The following is a 20,161-nucleotide window of genomic DNA, read 5'->3' on the forward strand; positions in this document are numbered from 1 at the left end:
AGGGAGGTTTTTTCCCATTTGTAGGTATAAAATAATGAATGTAAACTGAAATAGCCTAGATGTACATGAAGCAAACATAAAAAGTAAGATGCTTCCCTCAAACTCCCCAGAGGCAGCACGTGTTGGCAGTTCTAACACTTAGGTTTCCAGACCTTTCTGTCTGGTGTCACATAGACATGGCTGCTGTGTTTTCTTGCCCCCAGCTTAAAATTAACGCAATTTTATTTTCAATTAAAAAAAATGAATTGTAGTGAAGTACAAATTATAATGTTTAAAAAGTACTCTAACTGGAATTTAAAAAACCAAAAACCAAAAAAAACCACAACTCTGTTATAAGCACCCAGATCAAGAAATAAAAAATCTGGCACCAGGCGCGGTTGCTCACGCCTGTTAATTCCAGCACTTTGGGAGGCTAAGGTGGGAGGATTGCTTAAGCCCAGTAGATCAAGACCAGCCCGGGAAACACAGTGAGACCCTGTCTCTACAAAAAATAAAAAATTAGCCAGGCATAGTGGTGCACAGCTGTAGACGCAGCAACTTAGGAGACTAAGGTGGGAGGATAACTTGAGCCCAACCTGGATGACAGAGCAAGACCCTGTGAATAGCTGTCACTACTAAAACACTGAAATACCACCATTCTACATTTCTATAGCATTTTATATCATTTATAAATTTGACTAACTTTTTAAAATGATGATATGTACATGTGACTACATGCTTACGGGTGAATTTTTTTTTTTTTTTTTTTTTTTGAGACAGAGTCTTGCTTTGTTGAATAGGCTGGAGTGCAGTGGCATGATCTTGGCTTGCTGCAAGCTCTAACAGGCAAATGTTTTGAAAGTCTTTAAAAAGATGGGCTTTGGGCCGGGTGTGGTGGCTCAAACCTGTAATCCCAGCACTTTGGGAGGCCGAGGCGGGCGGATTAGGAGGTCAGGAGATTGAGACCATCCTGACCAACAGAGTGAAACCCCATCTCTACTAAAAATACAAAAATTAGCCAGGCATGGTGGCGCATGCCTGTAATCCCAGCTACTCAGGAGGTGGAGGCAGGAGAATCCCTTGAACCAGGGAGTTGGGGGTTGCAGTGAGCCGAGATTGCGCCACAGCACTCTAGCCTGGCGACAGAGCGAGACTCCATCTCAAACAAACAAACAAACAAACAAACAAACAAAAAAAAGATGGGCTTTGGCAGGGTGCGGTGGCTTACACCTGTAATCCCAGCACTTTAGGCCAAGAGCTCGAGATCAGCTTGGCCAACACAGTGAAACCCCATCTCTACTAAAAATACAACAATTCGACGGGAGTGGAGGCACGCGCCTGTAGTCCCAGCTACTTGGCAGGCTGAGGCACAAGAATCGCTTGAACCCAGCAGGCGGAGGTTGCAGTGAGCTGAGATAGCACCACTGCACTCCAGCCTGGGCAACAGAGCAGGACTCCGTCTCATAAAAACAACAACAACAACAAAAAACAAAAAAAATAAAGGTGGGCTTATACAACAGAAATAGCAAGGGCGAGTGCTAAGGGGGTGAGGGGAGAAGGCTAATTTTCCAATATAATTCTTTACTACATCCCATAGGCTCCCATCCATATGCATTTAATGTGAAAAGCACATATTTGGATCCACCCCTCAAGCATATACAACTCATGCTGCAGCACTAATGCCAACAATCATTTTGTAGTCTAATTTGTTAACTTGAATGCTGCATTAGCTGACATGGTGCTATATTTTATGCTTCCCTCTTCCTCCATAACCCCTGCTCCCCACCTCCACAAACAAACAAACAAACAAACAGGAGGTGGTAGGATGCGGAGGAGAAGGCCTGGTACTGACCCTGACCCTATACTCATGAACATCCAGCCACAGAGCAGCCCTATACAACAGCAACTACATCTGCAAGGCCAAACACCTACATAGGCACAAGCATGGTCTTTGTTAGCAATATGGTAGACCTGAATAAATAAGGGTTTTTAAGTTGCTAGTTGCCTTTTCAGAGCTCAGAGTGGCTGAGCACTGCCCACCCTTTGGGCAGAGTCTGCAAATAACAACACAGCTGAGCCTGTGCTGGGTGCTTCTCCATCAATTCTTCTAAAGTTCTTCATAGTGGGGACAAAAGGTCAAGGCAAGGGAGTGACTGTCCCAGTCAGCCTGGCAGTAAATACAACTTTCCAAGGAAGGTAGCCTTTCCTATCTTTCCTCAACAGTCAGACTTAAATGCCTGTGTCACCCGAAACACTGAAGAAAAATAAGAATTTCGAGCCACAGGCATGTCATATAAGAAGTGTAGTATGATGTTCTGTTGAATTCCCTTTCAATCTGAAAATATGAAAACAAAAGGGAACTGAAGTCGATGTTATGTTTGGATCTAATGAAGGAGCCAGCAAACAATAATGGCCTTCTGCCTAAATCTGCCCACAACCTAAGACTGTTTTTTAAATTTCTACTCGATTGTTAAAAGAAAATTTTTACAAGGAATATTTGACAGGATTGTATGCAGCCCACAAAGCCGAAATTACTTGCTATCTGGCTCTTCACAGAAAAAGTTTAGCCAACCCTTGACCTACAGTTTCTTTTGAGGACGACTGAAGGAAACAGAAGTACACAAATTATGTGGCTTATATGGGACCTGGGGAGGATGTGCTGTGATCCAACAGGCCCCTCCCACTCAAGATGTGACAAGCCACCTGAAAGTCTCCGCCACCAGCTGCTGTAAAAGCAAGTGGACAATGTCCAATGGCATTCTAGTCTGAGCGTGGAAAGCCTCGGCTCCCCTGACACACTTGTAAGGCAAGCCAACAACTGCTTCTGCGCTAGGAGCAGGGCCTGTGAATGAGGGGTGGGTGAGGATGGGAGGACAGTGGTCTGCAGGGGCTCTCAGGGGTCCACTATGTTGCGTTATTAATAAAATCGTGACAAGGGTAGCTTCTGAAAAAAAATTAAAAATATTCACTGCTCCCAGCAGCCTGGAGGACAGCATATTTTGTTCTCTTGTAAGTAGGAACACTAAGATGGAGGGATAAACATTTATTGAGAACTATTAGATGCCAAGCACCGTGCTGTGGGGATACAAAGATATTAAGATACTGTCCCACAGGATTAGCACATATAAACACAAAATCATCTAAGCACCTTTTCTAAAACTCAAAAAAAATGCAGAATTATGAAACACATCTGGCCCTAAGACATATTTAACAGAAAAAGAATTACGGACCTGCACCAACTATGGTTTTATTTTTGAAGATCACTGACAGTTATTATCAATCTAAAACATATAATATTATTGACTATATTATTATATACTATTAACATGCACAATCAATATCCTTTGTTAATTCCCTAGAAACGTGAATAAAAAGTATGACATCCATCCCAGTGATCTCAATTTTAAAAAGAGTGTTGGAAACAAGGAGGTGGGTCCAACCCTTCCAAGACTAATGGAGCTCAACTTACGGATGTGGTTTCATTTCTATGTAGTTCTTGGGAATGAAGCCGTCTTTTCCATTAAGCTCTGCCTTGTACCAGTTCTGATCACATTCTTCGTTCAAAACCTGAAAATAAATAAGACAACAAAAAAACCCAATCATTTCCTTTTCCCTTTCAAAAGATAGTTACAAGACAATTATGCTATCTTTTAGGTCTGTGAACGGTTTCACTCGAAGTATTATCAGTTATACGGATACAAGACTCCTTTTAACTTCAAACAACCAGCATTATGTTAAACTCTGTTAAAATGAAACAGAAATTATCTCTGAAAATGAAAATTCAGGCTCCCAAACATCTGGAATGAAACCCTCAGTAAGGAAGGAGAAAGAAGAATGGCAAGTATTAGCTTTTTTTTTTTTTTTAGACGGAGTCTTGCTCTGTCGCCCAGGCTGAAGTGCAGTGGCGCGATCTTGGCTCACTGCAACCTCCGCCTCCTGGGTTCAGGCGATTCTCCTGCCACAGCCTCCCGAGTAGCTGGGATTACAGGCGCATGCCACGTTGCCCAGCTAATTTTTGTATTTTTAGTAGAGATGGGGTTTCACCATGTTGGCCAGGCTGGTCTTGAACTCCTGGCCTCAGGTGATCTGCCCACCTTGGCCTCTCAAATTGCTGGGATTACAGGTGTGAGCCACTGTGCCCGGCCAGTTTTTTTGTTTTGTTTGGTTTTTCTAAGAGAGAATCCTGGAGAAGAGGTTCTGGAAAATGGCAAACACATAGGAGAATAAGGGAGCCTGACCAAGACAAAGTCTGCTTTCTGGGAGAGAGAGGTGTCACAGCAGAACTAAGCAGCAACAGAACCTTTTATTAGACTCCTCTAGAGATCTTCCAACTGACCTCCAGAATCTACAGTGATACAGTCCTGGATCCCCTCATGGCTTCTCTGGGTTACCGCAAGTACGGGTCACCCACCAAACAGCTCCAGAACACTGCTGCTTGTGAGGACAACCACATGCCCTCGTATGGGAAAACTATTTTCAGGAAAAAGCATGGCAAATCCTACTCAGTTCAATAACCCAAATGCCACATTGTATTAAAGTTAGATAGTGCTGAAAGCATATCAACCAGCAGAATTCAGGCAGATGCCTTGGAAATCCTGGAACTGAACCACTGCATTCTACAGATGTAAAAAAACAAGATCAATAGTCACCCCAGGTTACGAGGTAGTGACCCCACAGAGCTAACATCACGCCCAGACTTTCATATTCCCAATGACCGTTCTCTCCAATGCTGCCTCTTGAATTGCATGTACCAGGCCATGCATAGGCTAGGCCATGACGCTGTAATGTGTAGAGTAATACAGTAGTCCTCCTTATCATGATGGATACGTTTCAAGACCTCCAATGGGTGCCTGAAACCGTGGATAGTACAGGACTCTAGATATGCTATGCTTTTTCCTACACTATACACATACCTATAAGTTTATTTTTTTTTAGATTTATTTATTTATTTATTTTTGAGACAGAGTCTCGCTCTGTCGCCCAGGCTGGAGTGCAGTGGCGCGATCTCGGCTCACTGCAAGCTCTGCCTCCCGGGTTCACGCCATTCTCCTGCCTCAGCCTCCCGAGTGGCCGGGACTACAGGCGCCCGCCACCACGCCCGGCTAATTTTTTGTATTTTTTAGTAGACGGGGTTTCACCATGTTAGCCAGGATGGTCTCAATCTCCTGACCTTGTGATCCACCCGACTCGGCCTCCCAAAGTGCTGGGATTACAGGCACAAGCCACCGTGCCCGGCCGATTTATTTATTTTGCCCAGGCTAGTCTTGAACTCCTGGACTCAAGGGATTCTCCTGCCTCAGCCTCCCAAAGTGCTGAGATTACAGGTGTGAGCCACCATGCCAGTCCTACCTATAAGTTTAATTTGTAAATTAGGCACAGTAAGAGATTAATGATGACTAGTAGTAAAATAGAAAAGTTTTAACAGGCCAGGTGTGCTGGCTCAAACCTGTAATCCTGGCAGTTTGGAAGGCTAAGGTGGGAAGACTGCTTTAGCCCAGGAGTTTAGGACCAGCCTGGGCAACATAGTGAGACCCTGTCTTTATATTTAAAAAGTGTAAAAGAAAAGTTATAACAATATACTGTAATAAAAATTTATGTGAATGTGTTATCTCTCAAAATTTCTTTTTTTTTTTTTTGAGTCAGGGTCTTGCTCTGCTGCCCAGTCTGGAGTACAGTGACACCATCACGGCTCATGGCATCTCAACTTCCTGGGTTCAAGCAATCCTCCCATTTCAGCCTCCTGAGTACCTGGGACTATAGGCACTTGCCATGTTGCCCAGACTGGTCTTGAACTCCTGCGCTCAAGTATCTTCCTGCCTCAGCTTACCTAAGTGTTGATATTACAGGCGTGAGCCACTGCGATTGGCCAAAATATGTTATTTATATGTTGGATTGCAACTGGCTGCAGGTAAGGGGGGACTAGTATATACGGAGCAGAACAGAATCAGGTACAGCGTGAAAGCCACCCTATGAATTCTAGACTTACAATAAAAGGCAAAGGGCAGAAGGCATAAAGTTGGTAAAAGATAAAACAAAAATGTGAATACAACCCCAAAATGGTGGGCCCAGGAAAATGTTGGCTAGTACAGTGGTAATCTACACTACATAACAAAGTTCTGAGAGGAAACTGGTAAAATTCTTTACAAAATGATTTATTCAAGATGTTGAACAATGCTGTACTCGTAGCCAATCAGAAGCTGGATTGCTCTAAAGTGAGTGCTGTCTGTGTACTGCCATGCAAAGTGAGATGCAATAGAAAGGGTAGATAAGAATGACAGATAATCAACAACTAGCCAGGCTGCATTAATGACTACGCTTTCTTAACAGAGGGTATGCCCTGCAGAGCTTTGCAATGCTGGTGCTTATCTGCTATGCTTACCAAACTCTGACTGCAGGTGCCAGACACTGGGTTTCAATGCTTAGGATAAGGTGATAAATCCTGCAAGAGCTAATAAATATGTGCAGCAAACTCTCAAAAAAAATTAGCTAGTGGTAAATCCCAGTGTATTCAAAGTTTCCAAGAGTCACATAAATATTGATAGAGTATTGATGAAAACTTTCTTCTAGTCATCATTTTGTTTCTCGTAAAAAAACCACATCAAAGACTGGAATGAGATAAAACAATATATGCAAGGTACACTCATAATTTTTAAGTCTTCATTTTAAAAACACTGCATTGTGCTGCGGCCAGCAATGGTGCTGTATTGATAGACAATTATAAAGCACACACCAAGGACAAGTTTGAGGAGGGAAAGTGCGCTTGAACCCTGCCGGGCCACCACCACCTGCCCCTGTACTGGCAGCACAGAAAACTCTGAATAGCCTTTGAGAAAAGGAGCTACTTTAAAAGTTATTTAAGGCCAGGAATCTGTTATCTACCAAAAATTAAGGTCTAGAAGGAAAATGTGGTCTAATAATGATCTTATAAAGAATCATCCTATAGTAATAATAAAAACCCCACAGGCTTATAAACAATATTTATTATTTTATTTCAGAGACAGAGTCTATGTTGCTCAGGCTGGAGTAGCTGGGACTACAGGTGCGTGCACCCATACCAGCTATGAAGAGTTTTTGAAAATGTCTTAACTCCTGAAATGGTGAGGTGTGTCTACTTTTACTGTATACACTTGTTCTTGGAAGATAGAGAGTCAGACTGACAAAGAGCTGCTTGTAACCTATTTGTGCATCAAAACAGAACAAAGTAATCATTAGAAAGGGACACTTTTGATTTGTGACCAATAACTTTGCAGAAAAAGATAACTCTATTTACCTGGCAGGAGTTCATAGAGCTACACTCTCTTCTTGTCACCTTTACCAAGACAGAGGCAAATCCCTCTAAAAAGTGTCCCCTCCCCCAATAAACACAACTCCAGGGCAACTCCTAGATTTGACATCAACTTAGAACTATGGCTGTCTACAGAACAAAAATTATTACTTGGTGTTTAGTATGTTTTTCTCCCCCAGAAAGAAGGAAAATATGAAATTAATGCTTTTAAAAATGTAATTTTTTTTTTTTTTGAGAGAGTCTTGCTCTGTTGCTCTGTCACCCAGGCTGCAGTGGAGTGGCATGATCTCGGCTCACTGCAACCTCCACTTGCCGGGTTCAAGTGATCAAGTGCCTCGGCCTCCCAAGTAGCTGGGATTACAGGCATGCGCCACTATACCCAGCTGATTTTTGTATTTTTAGCAGACACGGGATTTCACCATGTTGGCTAGGCTGGTCTCATATTCCTGGCCTCAAGCAATCCACCTACCTTGGCCTCTCAAAGTGCTGGGATTATAGGCGTGAGCCACCATGCTGGCCAAAAATGTAACATTTGAGTACATGAATGGTTACGATTTTGGTTATCTGGAAAATTCTAGTATCCAGAATATCATGTTACCAGATAGCCCAGGTATTGCTGCACATACCTCTAAACCTCTTCACTCTAGAATTTCAGAAAAAGCTTGGTTCTGCCGGAGGCGAAACACAGGAGGAATAATGCAGCTGCAACCCTGAGCCAGAGACCAGGTCTTTCAACCCAACTGCTCCACCTGCACTGGGAGCTTGCACACAGAAGCCCTGAAACTGGAGTGATGTAATTAGATGCTTAAAAATTAAGTTTTACTCAAATGTTTCAGTATACAAAACAGCTACTGAAGTGTCAGGTTAAAAAAAAAAAAAAGAAAGAAAAAGAAAACAAAACAGCAAAGAACACAAATGAATGTTGGAGAGCTCGAGGGGGCAGAGACCAGAAGCATCTGTGGATGAGGCTGCGCCTACAAAGATTGCTTCATTTGCTGTGGCTTTAGGTGAAAGCTCACATCCTTCACAAATAATTTTTATTTTATTACTATTACTATTTTTTTTTTTTTGAGATGGAGTCTCGCTCCTTCGCCCAGGCTGGAGTGCAGTGGCGCAATCTCGGCTCACTGCAAGCTCCGCCTCCTGGGTTCAGGCCATTCTCCTGCCTCAGCCTCCCGAGTAGCTGGGACTACAGGCGTCTGTAACCACGCCCAGCTAATTTTTTGTATTTTTAGTAGAGACGGGTTTCACTGTGTTAGCCAGGACGGTCTCGATCTGACCTCGTGATCCACCTGCCTCGGCCTCCAAAAGTGCTGGGATTACAGGCGTGAGCCACTGCGCCCGGCCTACTATTACTACTATTACTACTACTACTACTACTACTACTACTACTATTATTATTATTATTATTTATTGAGACAGAGTCTCACTCTGTTGCCCAGGCTGGAGTGCAGCGGCACAATCTCGGCTCACTGCAACCTCCGCCTCCCAGGTTCAAGTGATTCTCTGCCTCAGCCTCTCGAGTAGCTGGGATTACAGGCACCCGCCACCACGCCTGGCTAATTTTTGTATTTTTAGCAGAGATGGGGTTTCACCATATTGGTCAGGCTGGTCTCGAACCTCTGACCTCAGGTGATTTGTCTGCCTTGGCCTCCTGAGTAGCTAGGATTACAGGCGCCTGTCACCATGCTCAGCTAATTTTTGTATTTTTCATAGAGACGGGGTTTCACCATGTTGGCCAGGCTGGTCTCGAACTCCTGGCCTCAGGTGATCTGCCCATCTTGGCCTCCCAAAGTGCTGGGATTACAGGCATGAGCCACCGTGCCCGGCCACAAATAATTTTTAAAGGCCTAGTCAGACTCCTGAGCACGAGCAAGCTGCTCCCATCACTGTGTCTTCACTTGCTTATTCACTCCCTCTGCACAAATCTACGGGTGAGCTCACAAAAAAAGTTTCCTTCAGCTTTAAAATCTCCAAGGAATGTTTTTAGCTATTACCCCACAGCTGCATTTTCTATTCCAACCCCCATATTCCCTCGAGTTATGACTTTGTAGCCACACAAGACACTTTGGTTTAACGGAAGCAGATTGATCAAGAGATGAGATTATAAAAGGAGGAAGAGACAAGTTTCAGTGAAGACAGTTCTTTTTGTTTTTTGGTTTTTTTTGCAAAGAGACTGAAAATAATGTTAAGAGCCCAAATCAGGAAGAAATTTAAGAGATGAGGAATGAGGTGAGCTTTATACAGAAGAATTAAAAATATACAAGTCCTTTCTGTGCTGATAGCACTCACGCAAATGGTCAACGTTCCTAAAACTCGCTGGACTTTCTCTAAGAAGTGTGGCAAGCATCAACCCCACAAAGTGACACAGTACAAGAAGGGCAAGGATTCTCTGTATGCCCAGGGAAAGCGGCGTTATGACAGGAAGCAGAGTGGCTATGGTGGGCAGACTAAGCCGATTTTCCGGAAAAAGGCTGAAACCACAAAGAAGACTGTGCTAAGGCTTGAGTGCGTTGAGCCCAACTGCAGATCTAAGAGAATGCTGGCTATTAAAAGATGCAAGCATTTTGAACTGGGAGGAGATAAGAAGAGAAAGGGCCAAGTGATCCAGTTCTAAGTGTCATCATCTTTTGTTTTATTATGAAGACAATAAAATCTTGAGTTTATGTTTTTTTTGAGACAGAGTCTCGCTCTGTTGCCCAGGCTGGAGTGCTGTGGCACGATCTCGGCTCACTGCAAGCTCCGCCTCCTGGGTTCACGCCATTCTCCTGCCTCAGCCTCCTGAGTAGCTGGGACTACAGGCGCCCACCACCACGCCCGGCTATTTTTTTGTATTTTTAGTAGAGAGGGGGTTTCACTATGTTGGCCAGGATGGTCTCGATCACTTGACCTCCTGATCCACCCGCCTCGGCCTCCCAAGAGTTTATGTTTACTTCAAAAAATATATATATGTACAAGTCAATGGAAGGGGACATGAAGGAATTCTGGAGGTGCTGTTTATCTCACACTTCCTGACCTGGGTGTGTTGTTTGTGAAAATTCACTGGCCTATAATGATATATAAATTTTCCTTTTCCTTTTTTTTTTTTTTTTTTTTGAGACAGCTTCAGTTTTCACTCTTGTTACCCAGGCTGGAGTACAATGGCGCCATCTCAGCTCACTGCCACCTCTGCCTCCTGGGTTCAAGTGATTCTCATGCCTCAGCCTCCCAAGTAGCTGGGATTACAGGCATCTGCCACCACACCTGGCTAATTGTTTTGTATTTTTAGTAGAGATGGAGTTTCGCCATGTTGGCCAGGGTGGTCTTGAACTCCTGACCTCAGGCGATCCACCCGCCTCGGCCTCCCAAAGTGCTGGGATTACAGCTGTTAGCCACGGCGCCCGACCCTTGCACTTAATTTTCTATACAAATTATAGAAAAAGGTGTCATTTAGAAAAATGGCAAGTATTTTGTTTATAGATTGCTGCATTTTGAAATAAGGGGATATTTTCTGGCCTGAACATATTCAGTCATCTGTAAACGAATAAAAAATAGAAATCATAATTTTTTTAAAAAGAAATAGGCTGTACAGTTATGGTCCCATCAAGCCTTTCAACACGCGCTCCAATTCCAACAGCTTGCAGAAAGTTCAACATTTCTTCAGGGAAAAATTATTCAAAGTTTTATCAATCTGTGAAGCAATTTGTGTGAGAACATTTGTGCATGAATGATAGGAAGAATTGCATTTTAAAGCTCTTAACACATAAAAAACCAAAAACACCATTTATAGTTGGTCCCTGCAGTGCAGAAATTCAACATAAGCCAGTGAGGTGTCCCCAGTTCTTCAAAGAACCCAGATAAAACTAGTCTAACTCTTGAGTATCACTCAGGCAATCCCAAAAGAGCGATACTGAAATACTGCCATGACTTGAAAACAAATTTCAAGAATTCTAGTGACATCTACTACATAATTTCAAGTTCCTAGAAAAGAGAAAACACACATGCATGCATGCTTTTAAAAGACTTTAGCCCCTAAGAATAAATTCTAAGGGCCCTGGCTAAGGTAACAGTAATGGGAGAGCCACTCAAAGTCAGTTCTCTTCAGGTGCCTGATTACGTATTTTATTAGAAGCTATTACAATGTTCTTCAACTTCCCTTAGTATGGATAACTGACTCAGTTTCAAGCTATAGTGATTCATTACTAACACTTTAAATAAGTGCTTTACAATCACCACCTCCATCTGTTACAGTTTTTCTGCAACATGAAAAACATCTTGGCAATGCTGCCTGCTATGCTGTGTGCCAAATCATGAAAAACACCCACAGTGTAGATAAACTATTAGGAATTTTAGTGATGAGATAACCAGCAAAGGTAGTTCAATAATTAAGGTTCCTGGTCCCACAGAAAGCTTGAATTGCTCACCCAGGAACACAGAGAGAACAGTTCTCACATATGCCGAGCAGATCAGTCTCCATTTGGAATGACCGCAACTACAGCAAGGCCACAGCTCAATAAAAATCTGAAAAGCATCTTCACCAACCAGGCCAGGTGATACGTACTTGGCTTTTAACAACCAGAAAGTTGAGAAGAAATGAAATGCATTTATGAAGTTTTAAAACTCTCCTGGCTGGGCGCAGTGCCTCACGCCTGTAATCCCAGCACTTTGGCATGCTGAGGCGAGTGGATCACCTGAGGTCAGGAGTTCGAGACCAGACTGGTCAACATGGTGAAACCCTGTCTCTACTAAAAATATAAAAAATTAGCTGGGCTTGGTGGCACGTGCCTGTAATCCCAGCTACTCAGGAGGCTGAGGTAGGAGAATCGCCTGGAGGCAGGAGAATCGCTTGAAGCCAGGAGGCAGAGGTTGCAGTGAGCCGAGATCACGCCATTGCACTCTAGCGTGGGTGACAGAGTGACTCCATTAAAAAAAAAAAAAAAAAACCACAAAAGAAAAACAAAGGGTATTTGTTAGTCAGGTATACCTCCTGACCCCTGGTGATGGAATGGTGAGAGGTTCTGACTTAGCACCTTTTAAACGTTTTTAAAGGAAAAGAAGAAAAAAAAGGGAAGGAGGAAGGAAAGACAGGGAGGAGGACAAAGTCCCCAAACTCCAACTTTCCATGGTAAAAATCATTCATTACTTTATACTTCCCTCTGCCTATGAAGGAAGGAGTTGTGCCCCATGAATACTGCTTTCTTTCCAACTGCAACCTTTCTGAAAAGTAGCTGCTTAAAGTGGAGATCAGTGTGACAGGGAAACACTGGTGAGTCAGGAGATAGGGACCCACCAAATGTCCAGGCAACAACGCTTAAGTGCTCCAAAGTTAACCACCACAATTTTTCTGTTAAAAAGCCTTAAGTATCCTTCTACAAGTGCAAATACAGTCTGGCATTCCAGTTTTCATAATTTGGCCATCACCGACTATCTGCTCTGATCTCCCATTGCTTCTCCAAATGAGCCCTGCCGTGCAGTCAGCTAGTCAACTCACCGACCTCTAAACACACTGTACTCCTCCCCACCGCCTGTCTGTACTTTTCCTTGTCTACCGAAATCTTTCAAAATTCAGTTCAGAGCTTACAACCACCCTGGTCACCTTTCCCTCTGCTTCAATCTTATAGTATTTAATGGAGGATTACTGTCAATAATATAATCCCTTATGGGATCTCGTCTATCACTACTTGGACCATGTGCTGCTATGTCTTGGCCCCCTCCCAAACTAACCCGCAAGCAATGAAGCTGGCTCCATACCCAGTTCTCATTTGTCTTCCTCACAGCTCTTAGTATGGTATCTAGCATATTTTGGGGAACTGACTTATATGTGGGGGCTTTGTTCTAAGTGTTCTAAGTAATACATTTAGTGCCCTAGAGCAAGCTGGGTCTACAACAATTTATACATTCTCTCTCTTCTTTTTTAATAAAAAATTGAGACGAGGGTCTTCATATGATGCCCAGGCTGTTCTCCAATTCCTAGGCTCAAGTGATCCTCCCACCTCAGCCTCCCAAAGTGCTGGGAATACAGGCATGAGCCACCGCACCCGTCAATTTATACATTCTTGGTGATAAACAAGAACCTCCTAAATAGATCCTAGAAAGACTGCCATGAGTTTGTTGATCCAAGCAAGGAGAGGTAAAGGAGGTAAGAGAATTAAACAATCAGTCTGCCTGGAACATAAGCACCCTGCCTAAAGGCTATGTGGAGTACCTTTCCACAAGGCCACCTACTTCTTTGTCTAAGTAGGCTGGGTGCAGTGGCTCACGCCTGTAAAATTTCAGCACTCCAGGAAGCCAAGGCGGGAGGATGCCTTGAGCCTTGGAGTTTGAGTCTAGCCTAGAGGGTACAGGGAGACCCTGTCTCTACAAAATATTCAACAATTAGCCTGGCATGGTGGTGTGCACATACAGTCCCAACTACTCAGGAGGCTGAGGTGGGAGGATTGCTTGAGCCTGGGAGGTCAAGGCCTGCAGTGACCTGTGATTGCACCATTGCACTCCGGCCTGGGTGACAGAGAGAAACCTTGTCTCAAAAAAAAAAAAAAAAAAAAAGGTATAAGATTGGGAAGGAGTGGGGGTGGGGGGGTAGAGCAGGGAACTTTCAGTATGACAGGGATAAAGGGGGCTGGACCAGGGAGAGAGGAGGTGTAAGTCTGTTTCTACACATGTCCTATAATCCCTCTCAGGATGGAGCGCTTCCTGGCAATGTGATGTCTAATTCTGATTTGGTCTGCCTGTCTGATTGTGACAGACTTTTGCAGGGTGCTAATTTTAATAGCTACAACTCTGCCAGCAAAGTTTTTATGGAACAGTCTGCAAGACCTTGGATTTTTTGATTCACCCACTGACCAGCAACTAGGTTGATGGAGAAAAATGATCATATTAAGAGACCAGGACTATTCATGTATTAAAAAAGTTTCTTTATAATGTTCATACATGTTAGAAGATCAACAATTAAGACGACTAACCAAATTACAGGATATTTCTTTCTCTGAGAAATATTTTAGTTCAAAAGATAACTAGGATATGCTCATCAACCTCTTCAGTTGACCTCTTATCATCAAGAGAAATTGCTCTTGATATTTTTAACAAAACAGGAAGGTAGTTCACACTTATGTGATATTACTCCACCCAGATAAATCTGGAGGCAGTGAAACCTAAATGCATAGACAATACCCCAAAATAAACTTCTACCAAAGGGGTACAAAAAGTTCCCATTCAAAATAACTGTCTTGCGTTTTGTGACATGTGGAAGTCCTATTTGGTGGAGCTGAAATGCTCTTGGAATGTCAGAATTTCAACTGCAGGAGCAGGGAGAAGAAAGGAGAGGAAGGGAGGGGGCAGGAAGAGACCGACACAGAGATCAAGAGGTTTCAAGAAAAATCTGTGTATTTGAAAAATTCAACAATCATATGATGACCTGTACTAGACAAACACCAAGCCCTGGGCTAGGTGAACTGAGGATAAAATGGATACCCTTCCCAAGGAGCTTAGGGGACTAGAAAGCTGCCAGGTGCATCACAGTGTGACAAATGTCAGGAGCGGGGAGTTATGGGTACTATGTAGGCATCAATTCAATAGAAAACATCTGACTTCCAAACACCAAAGACGATGACTTAACTCCAGGTTAGGGGGTATCAGGAAAACATCCTAGATGAAGTGTGAACTTGGTTATTCCCTGTCTGCATCTTTAGCTCTGCTTAGTCTGTGTGGATTGTGAGTAGAAGGAACATGGCAGACTCTGCAAGTTTCAAATAGAGGGATAGATTGTTCTCTTGGCCAGATTTGGCTGCTATTAACTAAAACACTGGTTAAGCTTCTTTTAGCTTAAAGGTAAAATATTTATTAATGGTATCAGAACTTCTAACTGGAAATAACCTAAATAACCTCAACTGTAGCTAATTTTTTTTTTTTTTTCAGACAGAGTCTTGCTTTTGTTGCCCAGGCTGGAGTGCAATGGCGTGATCTCAGCTCACTGCAACCTCCACCTCCCAGGTTCAAGCGATTCTCCTGCCTCAACCTCCTGAGTAGCTGGGATTACAGGTGCCTGCCACCAAGCTGGCTAATTTCTGTATTTTCAGTACAGACAGGGTTTCATCAAGTTGGCCAGGCTGGTGTTGAACTCCTGAGTTCAAGTGATCTGCCCACCTCGGCCTCCCAAAGTGCCAGGATTTACAGGTGTTGAGCCACCGCGCTCGGCCTCAACTGTAGCTAATTCTTTACTTTAATGACACATATTTAGCAACTGTCCTTTTCATCCTTTCACTAACAGAAGGAGGCTTTTACTCTTACGTGAAATCCTACACTCCTCTCTTCAAAAAATAAAACACAAAGCCTCCCCAACCCCCCACACCCCCAACGCCCCGCCTGGGGGAGCAGCTGTTACTCATGTTTTGTGATGCTAACAGGCAAACCCGCTCCTGTGTGTCAGTTCCACCCTCTAAGGTCTCTACTCACTTCCCACTGCCTCAGCATAAAGCAGAAAACAGGAGCTCAAACCTCTCCCCAGAAAATTAATGACAACAGAGGTTTTTTTTTATTTTATTAATTATTATTATTTTTGAGATGGAGTCTTGCTCTGTCCCCCAGGCTGGAGTGCAGTGGCGCAATCTCGGCTCACTGCAACCTCCGCTCCTGGGTTCATCCCATTCTCCTGCCTCAGCCTCCCGAGTAGCTGGGACTACAGGCGCCCGACACCACGCCCGGCTAATTTTTTTTGTATTTTTAGTAGAGATGGGGTTTCACCGTGTTAGCCAGGATGGTCTCGATCTCCTGACCTCGTGATCCGCCAACCTCAGCCTCCCAAAGTTGTGGGATTACAGGCGTGAACCACCGCACCCCGCCCGACAACAGAGTTTATTTAATTCCACGTAAGACTATGATTCAAGGGGTCAATGAAAGGACTGATCGATTTTCAGTCATTCTGTGACCCAAGAACCACCTCAGAGGATGTTATTGAAAGAAGAAAACGCAATGTTGGTCACAGAACTATTCACCAACGTGTGCATAAGGATACAGGACTGAAAAACTCAAGGCTGGGGTCCTCCCACCAGGACACCGTTAATTTCCAACTCAAAAAGCTAGTTCCAAATGCATTTTCTACTTCTGAAGCAGTTAATCTAGTTCCAAATCGGGAAAGGCTTGTTATAATCACATGACAGAGGAAGAGGAACTGGGGTGGAGTGGCAAGTCCCTACCCCCACCCCCACCCCCACCCCCAGGGTGGAGGCGAATGCAGAGAGTTCAACAGGTAATGACAATACAAACTGCAAATGTGGATTCGAGCTAGTGGACAGGGTCAGGGAGCAGAAAACACAGGGACCTAAACTAGTCTCAGGGTGGGGGCTGTCTGAGAAAGCCTCCTCAAGCCAGTGACATGAAGGGAGATCAAAGGCTCTCCTGTGGGTGGTCTGGCAGAAGACCACAGTATGCAAATTAAGAAGCTCAAGCTTATATGTTACAATCATCAGAAGTCGCTGAGAGTGACATTCAGGTTTGCATTTTTCAAAAGCTCCTCTGGCTGACTGTGAGATGAACTGCAAGGAGGTGCAGGTGGGTGGGGCAGTGCGGGAGAGAGGAGAGAGTCGAGGTATTTCTGGAGGTACAATCAAAAGGACTTGGTGATGAGATGCTGCTCAGTGGTCTTCCTCTCGGCCACTGATTTTTTTTTTTTTTTTTTCCTGAAAACTGCTTTAGAAAAACTGCTATATTGGCTGGGCACAGTGGCTGATGCCTGTAATCCCAGCACTTTGGGATGCCAAGGCAGGCGGATCACTTGAGGTCAGGAGTTCAAGACCCGCCTGGCCAACATGGTAAAACCCTGTCTCTACTACAAAATACAAAAAATTATCTGGGCATGGTGGCGGGCGCCTGTGGTCCCAGCTACTCGGGGGGCTGAGACAGGAGAATCGCTTGAACCTGGGAGGCAGAAGTTGCAGGGAGCCGAGACTGCGCCACTGCATTCCAGCCTGGGCAATAGAGTGAGACTCCGTCTCCAAAAAAACAAAGACAGGTATCAATCTTATGCTGGTATCCTCCATCTGTCTCTCCAGATCCAGTTACACCTTGCTTTTCTTGCTTTTTTTTTTTTTTTTTTGAGACAGAGTCACACTCTTCGCACAGGCAGGAGTGCAGTGGTGCAATCCTGGCTCACTGCAACCTCCACCGCCCGGGTTCAAGTGATTCCCCTGCCTCAGCTTCCCAAGCAGCTGGGATTACCACACCTGGCTAATTTTTGTATTTTTTAGTAGAGACGGGGTTTCATCATGTTGGCCAGGCTAGTCTCAAACTCCTAACCTCAAGTCACCTTGGCCTCTCAAAGTGCTGGGATTACAGGCATGAGCCACTGTGCCCAGCCTGCTCTGACTTTTTGGCTCTGTAAGAACCACATCAACAGGCTCCCTCACTCTCTGGCTCCCAGTGCTGTTAATCAATGGGGAGGCCTGCAGAAGGTCAGAGGAAGGGAGGGTCAGGTCAGGGCATTCATTCTCCCAGCTCCCACCCTGGGAGTGTCTGTGGACAGTCTTGGACTCTCAATTGAAAGTAAGTCCTTTCCTTCTCCAGGTTTGGGCAACTCCTCCCCCTTCCTTCTCCCTGTCGTAGGCCTCATGGTGGTAACCTGATTACCAGCTGTGGACACTGCATTATCCCTGTGGTTTCTAGAGAAACTTCGCCCACACTGATAGCGGCAGGAGGCAGACAAATGCCTCACAGGGGCGGGTCCCCAGTGAAACCCCACCTCTAAGCCAAAGACAACTGAAAGCCTGAAAGCCACACTACAGATCAAATCCATGGACCGGACTGAGAACCCATCTTCCCATTTGGTAGGCTTTCCTCTGATTGATCCCCACTCTTCACCTATTTTACATCTACCTACCCTTTCCGAATTGATTTTCTACACTGCCATGCCCACCTTTGAGTGGTGCCTTTGCTTTAGCCTTTCTTTGCATGCCCACAAACCATTCAGCATGCATGCCCCTGTTCTGAGCCCATAAAAGCCCCCACCCAGCCACACTGGGAGAGAAACCATCAGACTTCAGGGGTGGGGAACCACTACCCCCTCCGCTCCTGAAAGCTGTTCACCGCTCAATAAAATTCTTCTCCACCCTCCTCACACTTAAATTGCCAGTGTAACCTCATTCTTCTCAGACACAGGACAAGACCTTGGGAACTGCTGAACCTGGGAACAAGCCATAACACAGGCGAGCTGGGGCATACCCAGCCCAGCCATGAGCTGAGCTGGTGCGCAACCAAGACTTAGCCTGAGTGGGCTGAGTGTGGAGGTCCCCAGCTGGGGTCAACACCTTGCAAATAGTCTCATTATTAAAATCCTCTCAATTTAAGTGTGTCAGGTGTTCTCTACCAGGACTCAGACTGAAATTAGCCTAAAATCAGTTGTATATGTCTTTTGGAATGCATTAAGGACATGCTCCTTTATATAAAGTGACATTTGTTACGGGGCAGAAAGTATCCAAATTCTACCAACTACTTGGGAGAAGAAAACTATAAAAGAACCAAACAATTCTGTTCTGTTAACTGCTTTTTCAAAATTTGAGACAGGGGTCTTGCTCTGTGGCCCAGGCTGGAGTGCAGAGGCACAATCACAGCTCAATGCAGCCTCAACCTCCCGGGCTCAAGTGATCCTCCCGTCTCAGATCTTCCCACAAATAGCTGGGACTACAGATGCGAGCCACTACAGCTGGCTACTTTTAAAATTTTTTTGTGGAGGCAGGGTCTCACCATGTTGCCAAGGCTGGTCTGGAACTCCTGGTCTCAAGGTATCCTCCCATCTCAGCCTCCCAAAGTGCTGGGCTATAGGCATGAGCCATAATGCCCAGCCCTATTCTGTTTACTATTAAAAGTTGAGAAAGGGGGTGAAGGTATAAAAACCTGAGATTTGTAATCTGACCATTACTAGACTGGCATAATGTCTTGCAGTAGCTGCCCCTTTGAATTGCACTTTAGATATTGTTCAAGTGTCTACTACACTGAAAGCATTGTGTTAGGAAGCTGAAAAGGGAATAAGAATAAAAGGCATGGTCCCTGCCCTCAGAAGTGTTTATGAGCTAAGGGAGCTATGTGTGTAAATAAAGAGAAAATAAGTGAAAAAGTGAGATAAGGGAAATTGCTGATTTTGAGTTGGACACAGAATTCACAGCTACATGTTTCTATTTACTTTTCAGTTTTGGAGACAGCGTCTTACTCTGTTACCCAGGCTAGACAGGGCAGTGGCACAATCTCTGCTCACTGCAGCCTCTGCCTCCTAGGCCAAGTGAACTTCCCACCTCAGCCTCCTGAGTAGCTGGGACTACAGGTGCACGCCGCCACGCCTGGATAATTTTTGTATTTTTTGTAGAGATGGGGTTTTGCCATGTTGTCCAGGCTGGTTTCGAACTCCTGAGTTCAAGCAATCCGCCCACCTCAGCCTCCCAAAATGCTGGGATTTCAGGCATGAGCCACTGCGCCCAACCCAGCAACATGTTTCTAAATTAGCTGCATGGCTGACATGGAAAATTCAACTCATGTATGGACGTTCTAGAAAAAAGGACAACTTCAAATAGTCTACGAATAGGGCAAGAACCTAAAGGTAGAACAGTTTATAACAGGTGAGAGGATATAGTAAGCAAAGTAATTTTCCCTCTTGTATTTTCATTGAGTTTAAATAAAAGAAGCCATTCTTGTTTAATCCTACTGTCCTCTGCCAGACTACACATTGCTCTCTTTTGATGGAGCTGTCATATGTTTCAATGATAAATGGTAATTACATACACTTGGGCAGCTGGATGTGGCTCAATCCAGCAGGGTCCTCTCTTACAGGTAACCATGCTGGCCATGTTACTAAAACTACTGCCTAACAGATAAGACAAGCTGTCCTCCCTGTTGCCTTTAGCCTGCTAAGGCTGTAAAACCTGAGAGCCCAGAAAC

The 20,161-nt window shown here is 44.4% G+C and overlaps 2 protein-coding genes across 2 annotated transcripts in view; one reads left to right on the forward strand and one right to left on the reverse strand.

The window, feature by feature from the left end:
* GRB2 (growth factor receptor bound protein 2) overlaps nt 1-20,161 on the reverse strand; it is an 87,803-nt gene that overhangs the window by 11,112 nt on the left and 56,530 nt on the right. The window contains exon 3 of the mRNA XM_003813290.5: nt 3,449-3,546. Within this exon, the coding sequence (XP_003813338.1) occupies nt 3,449-3,546 (98 nt within the window). The remainder of the gene's footprint in view (nt 1-3,448; nt 3,547-20,161) is intronic.
* LOC106634006 (large ribosomal subunit protein eL42-like) lies at nt 9,546-9,917 on the forward strand. Its single transcript, XM_014342227.4, has one exon. It carries the CDS (start codon nt 9,561-9,563, stop codon nt 9,879-9,881), a length of 321 nt encoding a protein of 106 aa, XP_014197713.1. The 5' UTR covers nt 9,546-9,560; the 3' UTR covers nt 9,882-9,917.

Source organism: Pan paniscus, chromosome 19 (genome assembly GCF_029289425.2).
Source record: "Pan paniscus chromosome 19, NHGRI_mPanPan1-v2.0_pri, whole genome shotgun sequence".
Lineage (NCBI taxonomy): Eukaryota > Metazoa > Chordata > Mammalia > Primates > Hominidae > Pan > Pan paniscus.